The following is a 16774-nucleotide window of genomic DNA, read 5'->3' on the forward strand; positions in this document are numbered from 1 at the left end:
ATTTTGAAAAAACTATTTTTTTTTTAATTTAACGTTTTTGAGAAAATTTTGTTTTTGAAAAATTTTCATACTTTTGTAAAAGTTTAAATTGATTTGTTAAAAAAGATTTTTTTCCGCTTTGAAATACACCCCCTCGAAAAAATGTATTCTCTATTAATAGTGGAATATGAAATGCTTTGAAAACACCATTTTTTTTTTAATTTTGTTTGCTTTTCAGAAAATTTTGTTTTGAAAAAATTCCATACCCTTGAAAAAGTTTTATTTTATTTTATTTGTTTAAAATTTTTGAAATTTTTTTTTTGTAATTTTAGAAAAACACCTCTTCGAAGAAATTTCTTTTATCTTTTTGAGGAAAATTTGGTTTTGAAAAAATTTCATGCTTTCGAAATTTTTTTATTTTACTTTATTTCTTCAAAATTTTTGAAAACAATTTTTTTTATAATTTTCGAAAAACACCCCTTTGAAAAAATGTTTTCTATGTGTCATAGTGGTATTCCATTAACTTTTAGGATTATAGTCAAATACTTACAAATATCTACGCTTTCACAAATAGCAACAATAAACAAATTTCCTCAAAACCAAAAAATTTACTTTTTTTCTAAAAAAATTCTAAACAAACAACGTAATAAATTTAGAATTTTGTGTTCACGAAAAAACAGTATTGTTTTTATTGTATTAACTGAAAACCAAAATGCCAAAAAATCAAAACAAAACTAAATTATTTTTTTGTGTTCATTTGGTCCATATGTTCCATAAAAAGTTGATATGGTAAATAATATGCAGGGTCTGATACACGCAAATTTCCATTGACCATTATAGTGACAAAATTATCGATCACCAATTCCAACAGGATTTCAAAATCAGAGTTGGAATGAGTTGTTGTGTGGTGTACTTCTGAAAAAATGAGAAATAAACAAAATAAATCTAAAAATTCGAATTCTAACTTTATCTTGTGTATGTTCTTATTACCTTTGAATTTTTCCAATGAAGCACCATTCATTTTAAATTTTCCAAGAATTTTTTTTATCATTTCGCGTTTCTTTCCTTTTTCATTCGATTCCAACATTTGTTCATAGCCGAAAACATCGTTTGCAAACGCATTCATTTCCATATAGAATTGGTCAAAGAAAGCATTGCTCAATTGAATTGAAACATTATTTTCATAAATACGTAGGACCTTAACTAATGCACCTTGGTACATACGTAACGCAGATATTCATCGCGACCTTGACATCGATACTATTGATGAAACAATACAAAGCGCTATCAGAAGACACATAAATAGACTATTAACGCATACAAATCCTATGATGAGAAGACTACCAAATAAAGAAAAATCTACCCAAAGTCGGCTTAATCGTCAAACACCAACAGATCTTGCAAAATCCTTGTAATCAATTGTCAACTAATCGTATATGTCATTGTTTGTTAACCACTTGTTTTTAAATAATATGTATATATTTCTTCTAAATGAGCTTGGGGGCATTGGCCCTTCAATATCACTCTCATTCCATCTTTTTGTAAATCACTTATTGTCTACTTATTATTATTACTTATTATTACTTATTGTCTAATGACAGGTGTAATATTTTATGGAAGAAATAAAAAAAAAAAAAAAAAATTCATTCGAATCATTTGAAATTTCTGTATACAATAACGAAAAATTCAAAAAAAGTTGTACACATAAAATGAATGTCGATTCGAAACTTACTTTAATCTAAGAATCGAGCAAGTTTTGTTTTGTACAATATTTTGATTTTTTCTTTTTTTTATATGAAGAAAATATTTAAAAGAAATTTTTTTTTTGCTAAAAACCTTCCCCTAGTGGATCCCTATAATATGAAAAAAGAACGAATAAAATTGGCCTCGTATCGGCGCAAAAAAATGCGTACAAGCGAACATCATTTCATTTTTATATATATAGATATAAGAAATATAAGATATCATAAGGTTTAAGCTTTTATAATATTTTTATGTCTTTACTATTTTGAGCGATTCTGGCAATGATATTCAACTAACACTATGGGGTAATTTGCTCTTTTTCGCTGTTTAGCGTTTATTTAAGTTTTAATTCGCAAAAACTTTAGGAGTGTGAATTTCCTTGCCCTCCTTTCACTAAAGCTATCAACGATTTCCTTTACTCAATTCACTTTCACGACTATCTTTACATTTACATAAAATTAGTTCGTATCCATACAAGAGAATGAACTGAGTGAAAATAGCATAAATAATGAATAGTAAACAGAAAATATAAAATGAATATACAGGGATGCCAAATAATATAGAATTAGCGATGACAGTTCGCCTCTCCTGACAGACACTCATCCCGAATTAACCAGCTTTATGACCAACATCAACGTAATCACCATCATCATCAATTTCAATGAGTAAGGCACACGATGGCATCATTCGTCTTGTCTGCTGTTGCAATTGCGCTGTAGGGCGAATCGTAGGACTTTTTTGACAATGTATGAGCACTTGTTCTTTTGCTGGAGTTTTCGCGATTCGAATGTACTTGGTGGTGGAGATTCTATGAGGAACAAAGACTCTTTCTCATATGGCACTGGTTTCATATGCCTCAAATTTGGCCTTTCATGTAATTGTTGCTGTTTCGATGTTACGAATAGCTTCACTACGTCGCCCATCTGCTCTTCGTCCGTCAGCAGCGCTGCCAATATCTTACTTGCACTCCGATCGCGAAGCGGAAAATCGTAAACTAGGTCGATTTGCGCAAATTTCGTTGTTGCATTCACCATTGTATTTAGTGACCATTGCAACATACGAATATGTGTGTCCCAGCCCTATACGTCGTAAGTAAGTGGTCTTAAGTATGACAACACCGCTTAATTTACGCGTTCTGCTGAGCCGTTGCATTTTGTATTGCTACGTAATGTGTTGGATGTTATTCGTTTGGCAAAAATTACTGAACGCAGCCGATGTGAACGCAGTTCCACGGTTTGTCACAATTCTTTGAGGTAAACCAAAATACAGTGTTAGTTGGCTTAATGCAACAACTACAGGCTTGGTTTTTGTAGAGCGTGTTGGAACGACAACCGAGTATCTAGTGCGTCTACAATAACCTCGTCGACTTTTAGTGAAAGGCCTGGATGGTTCACATGCAGGGTCTGGAACGGCAACGGTAGTACATCCATTCCGTACAATTCACACGATTGTAACAACACACTATGCAAGATTTTACAAAACCCTTGACAAAATTTCTTAACCGTGGGAACAAAAAATTTTGTACAATTCTCTTTATAGTTCCGTCTACACCAGGATGCCCAACGTCATCGTGGAAGAGCTTAAGTATACGCCACCGCATACCCCTTGGAACCACTAGCAATTGACGCCCATGCTCGACTTTCCGAAACAGTCGATTGCTTTTCAGATAGTAGTTTGACCTTATATCGATTCGTTGATCATTAATGTCGCTACTCTGCAAGAAGTCTACAATTTCGTTCAGCCTACCATCTTGCCTTTGCATGGTACAAACCGAATTATTGTTTAACAATGGCACCTACGTCTTCGACTCGTTGCGGCCCCTGAATTGGTGAACGACTCATAGCGTAGACATGACCCATCGACGACCCGGGCCGATGTAATATGTTGCAATCATACTCTAACAGTCTTAAAATCCAACGCGTTACCCTTGCTACCATCGGTTTGAATATTTTCGCTGTGATGTTTGCTTGATAGTCCGTAACAATAGTAAAATATTTTCCGAGTAAAAACATTCGGAATCTCTCGCAAGTTCTTCAACTGGAAGAACTTCTAATTTGTGGGCATGAAAATTCTTCTCCTGCGGCGTACACGTTCGGCTATAATATGCAACTGGCCTCAAATCGTTTTCCTCCTTTTGCAACAGGATAGTTGCGATGCCAAAACTCGACGCGTCAGTGTGAAGTTCGTGCCCTTTCGTGACGACATAAATTATAAGAACTGGAACTCAAATTAATTTAGTTAATAGTCGGAACGCTTCTTCGCATTTCGAATTCCATATGTAATCTGTGTTCTTCGTTTTAGCTATATGAGCATACCCGTAAACAATCTTGCGGAAACCCCAGTCAATCCCAAGAACCGTCCAACTTCTAATTGATTTTCTGAAGTCGAATATGCCTCTATGGCCAAATATGCTTCTTCCTATAACTGTTTCTTCTGTTATTATTGTATTCAATGGTGTGGTTAAGACTAATCTCGTTTTCCATTTAAATATGGTAGTTGTTAAAAAGTGTATAAGTTTTGGGTGTATATTATTTAATTATAACACCATCAGAAGCCAGCTATGGGGCACTGAATCGAAAACTTGTTGATAATTTATGTAGCAGGTATGTAGATTGCGCATTTGGATAGTGGTTTGTTTCATTACTACTGTATCTATTATTAATTGAACTTTACATCCTCTACTGCCCTTTTTGCAGATCTTCTGTCCATTCGTTAAGATGTTATAGCGTGAAAGATGTGAATATATTTTGTTACTAATTGTAGGAGTTATTATTTTGTATAGGGTAAGTATACATGTTATGCGTCTGTAGTTCGACGGATTTGTTGTTTCTGTGTTTTATGTATGTTTTGCCTATAGTAAGGAAAGGAGGTAGTTTTTGAGGTTGGTTAATTATTTCTATTATTATTCTGGCTATGATGCGCAGTGGTTAACTTTTTATACCAAAAATTCCGAATATTGTCTACAACGGGGCATTTCCAGTTGTGTGTTTTATTGATTATTTCAGTTAGTGGTTTTGTTGATACTTCTATGACATATTGTTGTTGTAGATCTTTCTGCTATTTTCTTTCTCATAAAGAGTGATTTGTTCCTTTGTTGGTGGATTTATTTCAGCTGCAGTTGATTTATTGGCCCCTATTATGAGCAACATTCGATCTTCGACTGTAGTCGAAAGTGCTGATCGAACGAATTTTCATTTGGTATTATGGTGCTCATTCGTTGAAGAATATGACTATTGTGAATTTCGATCGCTCGACGCATTTACAATAGATAATTTTTTCTCAGCTGATACAGCAAATCAAAATAAAAGAAAAACCGATTGTGTTGAAATTCTTTGCTAACATTATTTTTAAAAGGTAAAAAAAGTATTTTTTGTGAAAATGAGTACAACGGAGTTGTGGTTCGACGATTCATCGGACGATGAAAGATTAGTGGAACTAGCTAGAAGTAGGAAACAATTGAGGGACGCATCCAACCACCTAGAAATGGCTTCCACTGAGTAAATTTAGAGCTTTCAAAATGTGTTGACGTACTTAATATTACAGAAATTTCCTTACAGATTTTTAAAGAACTTTAGATTATCTAAAGAGCCGTTTGTGAACCTACTGTCCAGTACAGAAAACCAGTTGCAGCAGTGCACCCGAGCCAAATTGATTCCAAATATTTTAAAGCTAGCCACAGTTCTGCGAGTTTGTGCTCAGGGATCGTACCAATTGAGTATTGGTAATGAAGGTATGCTAGGACTTGCTCAACCCAATGTGTACGATGATGCTGAAGATATTGAAGTGGAGTCAAATAACGGAGAATTAGAAAACATCAGAAATGAAATTTTGAGAATATTATAGAAAAATCTAAAAAGTATTAAATAGAAACCTTTACACCACACTTTCTGTTTTATTTTTGTTATAAATTTTCTTTATTCAATTATTCGTCATCCGAAAAAAATATGAAAATGTATTTCTATAAACATCACAAAAAAAAACCATTATTAAGCTTAATCCATTTTGCTGCCGTTCTCACTGGTGGTCCCAAGCAATTCAGCTCCGTTGTAAATTCCTCCCATTTTTTTGCTGCTTGAAGTTTGGTGCAAATCCCTTTTGCGAATTGTGGATTCGCCTTTCTAATTGTTGTTTGGTACTCACGACTTTCGCCCTGCATAATATTAACAAAATTAGTATATATTTATTATTTGGTTACTATAAAACCATAAATAATCGCAAACAACTTACACTTTAACAAGTTTTCCCACTATACGCTACACGATCGAAAGCAAAATTGCATTCGACTCTAAATTCGGTAAACAACGAAAATTTCGATAGGGTTGCACCGCTCATAATACCAAATTGACATTCGATTTTCGATCTTCGACAACCAGCGAATATCGAAGATCGAATACAACTCATAATAGGGGCCATTGTTTATCTTTCTCTAACGGTGTCGTTGACGTTTAGGTGTGGTTCACATCCAACATCGGCCCTTGAAATTTAACCACCCTTTACTTTAAGTTTCTGTTTTTGGGTGTCGAAAATTTCTTCTATTGGTTTTTTGCGTTTTTATTTTAAGATTTCTAAATATTTAATGATATTACTTGCTCTATTACCTTTCTCATATTGTGTCAACCTCCCCAAACCTTTTCTGAAGATATTTATTTTGTGTGGGTGTCTCCCATTGTTGAATTATTATGTAAATAAGATGGTAAAATTTGATTGTTTATAATTTTAATTATATTTGTAGTGTTTTTGTTTTTTCATTAGAAGCTTTGGAATTCGAGGACGTAGAGTTGGATCCATGCCTTCCCATTTTAATTTGTTTTTTTGCATTTCACTTTCAATTTTATCTAATAGATCTATTTCTATTTGGGGTAAGTTCGGCGTTATTGTTTGCATCGGCTTGATTGTCTATTTGTGGATCTATGTTTTGTGTGTTATTGTGTTCTTCTATACGGCTGCTTTCAATATTTTTTCCTAGCTCTTCCGCAATTTGTTGTTTTATGTATTTTCAATTTCTATGCTAGTTAAAATATTATTTGTTACTATTGCTCTTTTCTGATCGGCTAATTTTTGCATTGTTATTTTTTGTTCAGATTGTGGGTATATTTGCAAGAAAATGCGCTAGAAGTCTGTGCGATATCCTGTCTTTATGGTTTCTATTTTTGTTGATTTATAGTAGGCGTGCATAATAGTTTTGTTCATATCTTTGTTGCATGTAATGCGCTGCCTGGGTTTTCCCGCCTTCTAGGGCTTGTTGTGTTTCCGGTCTATTGTCATCAACATTCTTGGACTCTTGATTCCCGCGCCAATCTCAACTGTTTCGGCACTCGCCCGAGTCTCGTCTATTTCTAGGAACCGTTTATCACTCTGATGGATGGCTGGTCCTCCCAGTAGACGACTAGGATTCACGGGTTTGTCAGAGCCGTATCCTCATAGGATATCCTGTGATTTGTTGGCAGTTTTTCTTCTGCTTTCACTATTTTCCCTCAGGCACATAGTTTACTAGTCAGTATGTGAGGCATTTGACGTATTTTCGTGTCTTCGCCTGTAGCAAGGGTCTCGCAGAGTTGTTAAGCCCGTCATCCTCCTAAGGAGAACGCCCTTCCGAGGTTATTAATATTATTATTACACCTTACACCCTTTTTTGGGTGTTTGGCCGAGTTCCTCCTCCTTTTTGTAGTTTGCGTTTTGATGTTGTTCCACAAATGGGAGGACCTACAGTTTTAAGCCGACTCTGAACGGAAAAAGGTTTTTGTTTTTTATGAGGAGCTTTTTCATAGCAGAAATACACTCGGAAATACAAGTTTTCCGTTGCGTGCCGAGGGCAGACCGCAACTAGAAAAAACCAGAAATGTGTCATGCCCGGCCACTCGAACATGGGTACTTCCGAATGGTAGTCTCGCACCAACCCATTCATTTCATTTTCATAACAATGGATAAAAAAGAATTTCGTGATTTAATTTTGCACTGCTTCTTATGGGAAAAAGTACTGCTCAAGTGAAGCTATGGCTTGAAAAGTGTTATGGGGACTCCCCTCCATCAGAAATAACAAGAAAACGATCGTTTGATGACTTTGACGTGGTCATAGAGACACCGATGATGCACAACGCAGTGGACATGCAACTGAGGCGGTAACACAAGAAAACATAAAAAAAAATTCACAAAATCGTGTATTCGCTAATTCTATATTAACTGGTGTCCCTGTGAAATTAATTTTATATTATTTGTTTACCATTCATTGTTCTTGCTATTCTAACACAGTTCATTATTTTGTATGGATATGAACTCATTTTTGCCGTTAAAGTCAATTGAATAAAGCTGGTTGCCCTGAATCTGTCCGTGGCGACAGAACTCAGAAGTGGGATGGACCTAAACCATTTAACAGTAGCAGAATTAAAGGACGTGTTGCAAAAACTGTAATTTAAGACAATTGTCACGAAAGCCGAATTTATCAGCAGATTGCAAGGTGTAGGTGTAGTAATGCTGATGCCGACTTTGGGCCCATATTTGCAAAAGGGGGGCAAGTGTAACACAGGAAAATGGTACAAGTCAGAAAGCGGTTGGGGAACCATCAAAGGACGACGTGCGAGCCTTGACACAGACGCACTTTGTAGATGCTAAGTGCAGAGCTGCAGACTCTTGTCCAGCAGGAACGAGTGCTCTAGAAGCAGACACAGGTAACTGTGCAAAGCAATTACAATCGTCGGCATAGCAGAGTTGAAGTGTAAAGCGCTCAATAATTCGAGCAGCAACAAATTTTTAGTGAAGCTATCTATTGCAGAAAAGTGTAGTTTATGTGTCATTGAGTGTCATGGAATGTTAATTGCTTGTGGTAAGGTTGTTTGTCACGGAAAAACGTCAGCGCGTATTCGATTTGATGAGAATTTACGTATCGTCGAGTTGCTAATTATAAATCACTCCGTGATAACGCATGACGCACTTATTGGAATCGACGTGTTAGCTATAGGAAAAGTTGTAATTGAGGGTGGCAAACGCAGAGTAATGGCAATTAGAAGAAGTGCTATAGATATTGGTAGTTCACTGAAAGCAAATATAGAACAAAATTTAATTGATTTAGTGAATTCTTACGCGAATTGTTTTGGAAAAAAGTTAACCGAATCGCGAAAGTAGAGAAAATCTAAGATGGGCATTAAATTATTGTCTCACATGCCGGTAGTTAAAAAGCCGTACAATATTCATATTCCAAAACAGCGTGTAGTTGAAGAAATATGTGGTGATCGAGTTGTTGCATTTGGGTATAATTCGAAAGTCAAATTCATTGTATGCATCACCTGTCGTTTTGGTACGTAAACAGAATGGCGAAGATAAGCTCTGTGTAGATTTTCAGCAACATTGTCTGGGAAGAAAATTTTCACTACGTTAGTCTTTATGTCTGGATTTTGCCAAATTGAAGCAGAAGAAGATTCCAAACTGTTCATTGCATTCATAACACCTGGTGAGTATTTTGAGTTTAATAGAATGCCATTTGGCTCACGGAATGCTCCATGTGCTTTCCAGAAAATGATGCCAGAATCCTTTAAGGAAAGCTGTCGTTAGTTGTGTGAACGAAGTGATTAAAGCGATTGATACCGAAGAAGAGAACTTATTTTATTTTGAAGAATATCTGAAAATTATTTAATAAGAGGGTTATCTAACATTAAGTCTGTCGAAGTGTTCATTTTTGAGGAACGAGGTTAGTTTCTTAGGGCATCAGGTTGACGCAAATGGCATTAGACCAAAGATTTAAAAATATTTAGGTTTCCAACCAAGCACCAAACTAGACCACGCAACTATTAAGAAACAATTTGCAACACAATATGGAAAACGCCTCAAACAAATCCTTAAAACATGCTTGAATTGCAAAAATCTTACCAAAGCCATAAATACATATGCTAAACGAATCCTATCATACCCATTTGGGATCATACGCTGGTCTAACACAGATCTCAACAATATAGAAATAGCAACTAGAAAACAGATGACAAAATATAGAAAGCTACATCCAAAATCATGCATACAACGAAATACAATCCCAATAACAGAAGGAAGAAGAGGCGTTATAGACATTCACAACCTGCACAACAATCAAATAAATTATCTTAAACAATTTTTCCGAAACCAAACATCTAATCTACATAAAGCAATAGTTATAGCAGACAGAAACTTTTCCCCCACTAAACCTTCACAACACAGACCATATAATAACATGTACAACAATAGACGAAAGAAAGCCATTTGGGCACAGAAAGAGCTACACCGCAGACATTTACAAATAATGCGGGACCAAAATACCTATTGACCAGAAGAACAGCTATATCTGGCTATAAAAAGGAGAACTTTATCCTGAAACTGAAGGATTTGCGATCGCCATTCAGGATCATGTTATCCTAAAAATACCAAAAATACATTTAGAAAGATCCCAAAGTTTTAGATGATAAATGCTGCAGATGCCAAATACACGCAGAAACGATAAACCACATAATCACAGGAGATCCTGTACTTGCCAGTACCGAATACACAGAAAGGCATAATATGGTCGCAAAAACTCTACACCAAGAAATAGCGAACAAACTACAACTGTTGAAAAACGAGGAACCATTTTATAAATACATACCATGCAATATAAAAGAAAATGAAATATAGGTATACACTATACTGGGACATACAGTGGCTCAATAAAGAACTCGGACATGCACAGCCTGCAGCTTTAAATTCAAATTTTTTGTAAGAAATGCAAGTTAAATATTTTTATTTTTATATTTTTCTATGGGGTATTCAAATAGGATTTTAAAAATAGTAATAATAATTTACGATTCCATCACCTCCTCGTTATAAAAAATTTATCATGCAGCATTCCCAAATTGGTGTCACAAAAGAAGTCATCTGGCATTATTGTGATTGTTTGGCACTTTAAAACGGGGAATCCCACAATTAATTTGCTCTCGATAGAAATTATAAACATGGGTAGACAGCGTGGACAAAGCTCAATTGAAGTCAGAAATTTAATTATTAATAATCATGAAAAGGGTAAAACCGTTCGGGAAATCGCAGAAATAGTGGATAGACCCCGCTGGACTGTATACGGCATGACAAAGATGCTTGAGATTTGCATTTTAGTATATATTTTTTTAATTTGAAACCATATCACTAGGGTGTCCGAGCCACTGTAGCAATACATACAGATAAAACCATAAATAATAATAGACCAGATATAACACTTATTAACAAAACCAATAAAACCACCTTCTTCATTGAAATTAGCTTCCCAAGTGATACAAATATACACAGAAAATATACAGCCACAAAACATTTACATTACACAACACATTTATACCCAATCAGAAACATTTAGAAATATACACTAATATTCATCACAGAACTTAAAAATAGGTGATTTTTAAAAAGTGCAAGATAGCAAAAAAATTTAAATTTTTAAATTTCGAACAAAATATAATATATAAAAAAATATAGTAAGTAATAATTAAAAAGGGAAGTGAGATATCCTCCATACAACAGCAATATTTTTTAATTCTATATATGTTAAATAAAAAAAGCACTAAACTCAGAAGTGCAAACTTTCAGTTCAAAACTGCCGTCGTGCTTGGTGAAAATGGACCCCGCCTCGCGCGGTATGCGGGAGGAGAGTGGCTTGGGAAATAATCATACTAATAATTATTATTATAAAATTTATGTAACACTCTCAACAAAACAACATATGGACACAATATAAAATACGAAAAAATTACAAAACACAAAATAAACCATCTTCTAAGCATGGACGATACGAGTATCAAACTATACGCATCCGTACAAACACACTTAAAACACTTTTAAAAATCACAGATCAAATAACAAACGATATAAAAATGAGCTTTGGTATCAGTAAATGTAAAGCACAACACATGGAGAAAGGAAAATACGAGATGACCAAATCCTTGAAAACATAGAAGAACATGAAACGTACAAAAATAGATCACACCTCCCGTAAAAACCAACTTTCACTGCAATTTAAAAAGCGCCTTAACCAGATACTTAAAACATAACTAAATTCCAGGAATCTCGTAGAGCAATCAACACATACGCCATACCAATACACACATACTCTTTCGGAATAGTAAACTAGACCAAAACTGATATTGACAACCTGGAAAGAACTACAAGAAAACAACTTCTGAAATATAGAAAACTTCACCCCAACCAAAGTCTTACAATACCAAGAGTAAAAGGAGGAAAAGGAACTAAAAGGAGGAAAAGGATTAATTGATATCCGAAACCTTCACAATAACGAAATCTCAAAATTAAGACTATTTTTTGAATATAAATGAAAATAAGCAATACACCCCACTAAACCTATAAAACACTGAAATAATAAACACTCAAAAAACAGTTGAAGAAAAGAAAGCTACTTGAGCACAGAAACAGTTACATGGCAAGCACGTACACCTTATGGAATACCCAAATATTGACAAAATGCACAGCTATACCCGGCTTCAGAGAGGGGAGCTCTCATTCTGAAACGGAAGGATTTATAATCGTCCTTCAAGATCAAGTAATTCTAACCAAAAACTACCAAAAATACATAATCAAAGACGCGATTATAACTAACGACAAATGCGGAAGATACCAAAAACACGCAGAAACAATAGACAACATAACCACAGGGTGCCCAATTGTAGCAGGCACAGAGTCTACACATAGACCCAACATAGTTGCAAATAAAAAACCAATGAACAACATTTAACTGAAACAAACATATTACAAATATACCCCTTCAAATATCTTAGACAATAAAGAACCGATAAAACTGTAATAAGCAATTCACCGGATTTTACTTTAATAAATAAAATAAAACAAAAAACAATTGGCGCTTATATAACTGACCTATAAAGGGTGGTTAAGTTTAAAGGGCCGGTGTTGATTTTGAATAAAACACAATTTTTTTAGGAAATTATTGTCATTTCTCTTTATTATGATAATATTGGTATTGCTCAATTACGTATGGAACAAAATATCGGCAAAATGGCCTCGGCGGCACACCTCCACCCGATGATCCAAATTTTCGATGACGCTGAAGCATAATTGAGGTTCTATGCCGTTAATGAGCCGAATTATCTCATCCTTTAGCTCTTGAATTGTTGCTGGCTTATCGACGTACACCTTTTCTTTCAAATAACCCCAAAGAAAGAAGTCTAACCGTGTAAATCACATGATCTTGGCGACCAATTGACATCGCCGCGACGTGAGATTATTCGGCCATCAAATTTTTCGCGCAAAAGATCTATTGTTTCGTTAGCTGTGTGACAAGTGTGTTGAAACCACATATCGTCCACATTCATATCTTCCAATTCGGGCCATAAAAAGGTCGTTATCATCTCACGATAGCGGACACTATTCACAGTAACTAACTGACCGGCCTCATTTTCGAAAAAATACGGCCCAATGATCCAGCCGGTCCATAAACCGCACAAAACAGTCACTCTTTGTGGGTGTATTGGTTTTTCGGCAATCACTCTTGAATTATCATCCGCCCAAATGCGGCAATTCTGCTTATTGACGAATCCACTAAGCTGAAAATGTGCCTCATGTGCCTTCCATGGTTCAAATTGAGTTAGTCTAAAATTGAAAAATGTCAAATGAAATGCAGAAAAAAACTTGACGTTTAAGTGTGGTTCACATTCAACATCGACCCTTGAAATTTAACCATAACCAATTTAAGATACAAATCGAAGACGAGCCAAAACACGTGCAAGCAAAGCAGCTGTCAACAATGAACATTCAAAATGGCCGAACTCGTCGGCATGAGTGAGAGACATGAGTACCAACATATAGCCACAAAAAAATCGCAATTCGAATATACGTAACCTGCGATAATTCAAAATTCGCGATACTTTTTGAACCCACCTCGAACCATGGCAGCTTTTCTAGACATAGAAGGCGCATTTAATATCGTTAGCACTGATGCTATCCAAAGAGCGTTTATAGACTTAGGGACTTGGAAAATTGTATCAACAATTGGTTCATCTTTATGCTATAAACCAGGATCATTAGAGCTAATATCGGTAATATCACTATAACTAAGAGGATTCAAAGGGATAATCCACATGGGGGAGCATTATCCCTACTTCTTTGCAAAATTAAAAAAAAAAAACTAAATGAAGGAGATGTGGTGCTAATGGCATCACGACTGTGTCCCAATACGATCAGTGGGATCATTCAAAGGGCGCTAAGCGAACGTAACTGCTAGGCTACAGGCCGTGGCCAAAGTTTAAATGCGCGTAAGTTTAACTTATGCTATTTACCACCAGATATAAGGTACCAACCTTTACCCTAACAAATATTAACGGGCAAACTCTCGCACTTTCAACCAGTGCAAAGTACTTAGGTGTAATTCTGGACTCAAAACTTAGCTGAAAATTAAACATTGAAGAACGGGTAAAGAAAGCAGTAATTCCTTTATATGCATGTAAACGTATGCTGGGAAGAAGATGGGGTCTTCAATCCAAGTATATATTATGGTTGTATAAAGCGGTTATACGACCAATTTTATCATATTACTTGGCAGGATACTGAGATCAGCCTGATAACAGTCGGTGCAATCACACCATGCCTTAGGAAGGCTCTAAACGCACAAACGTTATTCTAGTAGATCTACATATCAAGAAGGTGGCAACCATGAGTGCATTTAAGTTAAATGAAGCGGGTCGCTGAAATAAAAAAACGTATGGACATCCCAGTCTATTACTGCCAAAAACTCAGTATACCTCGGCGAGGATTGATTATATCCTCCCGACGGTAACATTCAATAAAGGGTGAATTTTTAGCTTTATCTTTTTAAACAGTTGGTTTAAACAGCTGACGCACGTTTCGTGTTTTGTTTCACTGTCAAACATCTTCAGTTTGGTCTATAATTTAACTATGAATCGTCTTACAAACGAACAACGCTTGTAAATCATTGAATTTCATTATAAAAATGCGTGTTCTGTTAAGAAAGTTTATCGCGCGCTTCTTCCATTTTATGGTCAGTTTAATCGAGCCACTGAAGCGCGGCTATTCAAGCTATTGTGACTAAATTTAGAACCAAATTTACATTATTGGACATCAAACCACCAACACGCTTACGTAGAGTGCGAACTGAAAAAAATATCGCAGCTGTATCGGCCAGTGGTAATGATGACCATCAATTATCGATCCGTCGCCGTTCGCAGCAATTGGGCCTCTGTTACTTAACAACGTGGAAAATTTTGCGAAAGGATTTAGGTGTGAATCCTTTCAAAATACAGCTGGTGCAAGAATTGAAGCCAAACCACCTACCGCAACGCAGCATTTTTGGTGAATGGGCTCTTGGAAAGTTGGCCGAAGATCCACCTTTTTATCGAAAAATTGTGTTCAGCGACGAAGCTCATTTTTGGATCAATGAGTACGTAAATACGCAGGATTGTCGATTTTGGAGTGAAGATCAGCCAGAAGAATTGCAAGAGCTACCAATGTATCCAGAAACGGTCATAGTTTGGTTCGGTTTATGGGCTGGAGGTATCATTGGACCGTACTTCTTCTAAGATGCTGCGAATCGTAACGTAACTGTGAATGGTGAACGCTACCGTGAAATGATATCCAACTTTTTTTTGCCCAAAATGCAAGAGCTTGACTTGCATGGCATGTGGTTTCAGCAAGACGGTGCCACATGCCCCACAGCAAGCGTAATAATGGACTTGTTGAGAGGCGAGTTCGGTGAACATTTTATTTCACGTTCAGGACCTGTCAATTGGCTACCCAGATCGTGCGATATAACGCCTTTAGATTATTTTTTGTGGGGCTATGTTAAAGCTCATGTCTATTCAGACAAGCCTGCTTCAATTAACGCATTGGAACATTAAAGCATTTATATGTGAGATACCGGCCGAAACATTGGAAAGAGTATGCCAAAATTGGACTAAGCGGATAGACCATTTGAAGCGCAGTCGCGGTCAACATTTGCATGAAATAATCTTCAAACATTAAATTATATGGACTGTACTATCGATTTAAATAAAAATTTCATGCATTTTTCTGAAGTTTACTTGCGTTTGTTTGAAAAACTTTCTTATAGCTCTTAAAAAATTACCCTTTAGAAACTTTGCCACTCTAATTCCATCCCGGGAGGACTGGAGTAAGGAATTCTCACTTAAAAACTTGTACACTACAGTATATACAGATGGCTACAAAATGGAATGTGTTGTTGAGGCAGGTATTCTCATAGTCTTAAAATTGAAAAATCTTTACGTCTTCCTAATGCCTGCAGTTTCTTTCAGGCGGAAGTACTAGCAATTGGGAAGCTTGTGTACTAATCGCAGATTTCCCCTTTAAGGCAATATCGCTATTCTTTCAGGTAGCCAAGCTGCAATCCAGGCACTGGATTCGGCGACAACAACCTCTAAACTGGTGGAACAAAGTAGGAATAACCTTAACACCTTGAGTTAAAACCATAAAGTTGCCTTAATCTGGGTCCCGGGACATCGGAGCATTGAAAGTAATGAAAAAGCAGATGGACTGGCCAGAAGGGGATGTGCCATGAATAACAATCTGGCAGAATTGGTATTCACACCATTAGGTGTAGTCATGAATACAATTTCCCTAAAATAAATCCGAATGCGGATTGTAGATGAAGAGACCAGAGTACATGGAAACTTAGCGGAACGTTATGGCCCACCTACACTCTCAAACAAACGTCTACAATGATAAAAATGAGACGACGGGACGCCTGGAGACTAAAGGTAGTCATAACTGGCTATTGGTCTGTCGGAGTACAAGCAGCCAAAATGGACATCCGTCACTATAGATACTGTTACAGTTGTAAACAACCGGAGAAAAAGGAAACGATCTTCTAGTTCTTCTGTGAATGCCCTGCCCTATGGAAGGACAGAATGTTAACCCTGGGCACGCGCTCTAACGCCTTTACAAGACACTCCGCACCAAACCATTACGGAGGCTGGATGGTGGCCAAGCAAAACCCTTGGAATAACATTTTTTGTGACTTTAGAAGTTTTAGCATAGATTTTGTCGTTTTGCTTATTAAATTTGCTCTTAT

At 36.1% G+C, this 16774-nt stretch overlaps 2 protein-coding genes across 2 annotated transcripts in view; one reads left to right on the forward strand and one right to left on the reverse strand.

Annotated features, from left to right (window-relative positions):
- Window positions 1–652: 652 nt before the first annotated feature.
- Window positions 653–16774, reverse strand: part of LOC128869673 (uncharacterized) — a 97086-nt gene continuing 80964 nt past the window's right edge. Inside the window, exons 2-3 of the mRNA XM_054112268.1 lie at window positions 970–1239; window positions 653–894 (exon numbers count right to left, since the gene is read on the reverse strand). Of these exons, the coding sequence (XP_053968243.1) occupies window positions 719–894; window positions 970–1201 (408 nt within the window). The 5' untranslated portion in view covers window positions 1202–1239 and the 3' untranslated portion in view covers window positions 653–718. The remainder of the gene's footprint in view (window positions 895–969; window positions 1240–16774) is intronic.
- LOC128869674 (uncharacterized) lies at window positions 4860–5620 on the forward strand. Its single transcript, XM_054112269.1, has 2 exons — window positions 4860–5219; window positions 5280–5620. Exons 1-2 carry the CDS (start codon window positions 5101–5103, stop codon window positions 5563–5565), a joined length of 405 nt encoding a protein of 134 aa, XP_053968244.1. The 5' UTR covers window positions 4860–5100; the 3' UTR covers window positions 5566–5620.

The sequence above is a fragment of the Anastrepha ludens genome, chromosome X (genome assembly GCF_028408465.1).
Source record: "Anastrepha ludens isolate Willacy chromosome X, idAnaLude1.1, whole genome shotgun sequence".
NCBI classification, from domain to species: Eukaryota; Metazoa; Arthropoda; class Insecta; order Diptera; family Tephritidae; genus Anastrepha; species Anastrepha ludens.

Coding starts and splice junctions, on each gene's coding strand:
- LOC128869674 (XM_054112269.1), top strand. CDS start 5,101: ATGAGTACAACGGAGTTGTGGTTCGACGATTCATCGGACGATGAAAGA. Junction 5,220..5,279: donor CTAGAAATGGCTTCCACTGA/GTAAATTTAGAG, acceptor ATTTCCTTACAG/ATTTTTAAAGAACTTTAGAT.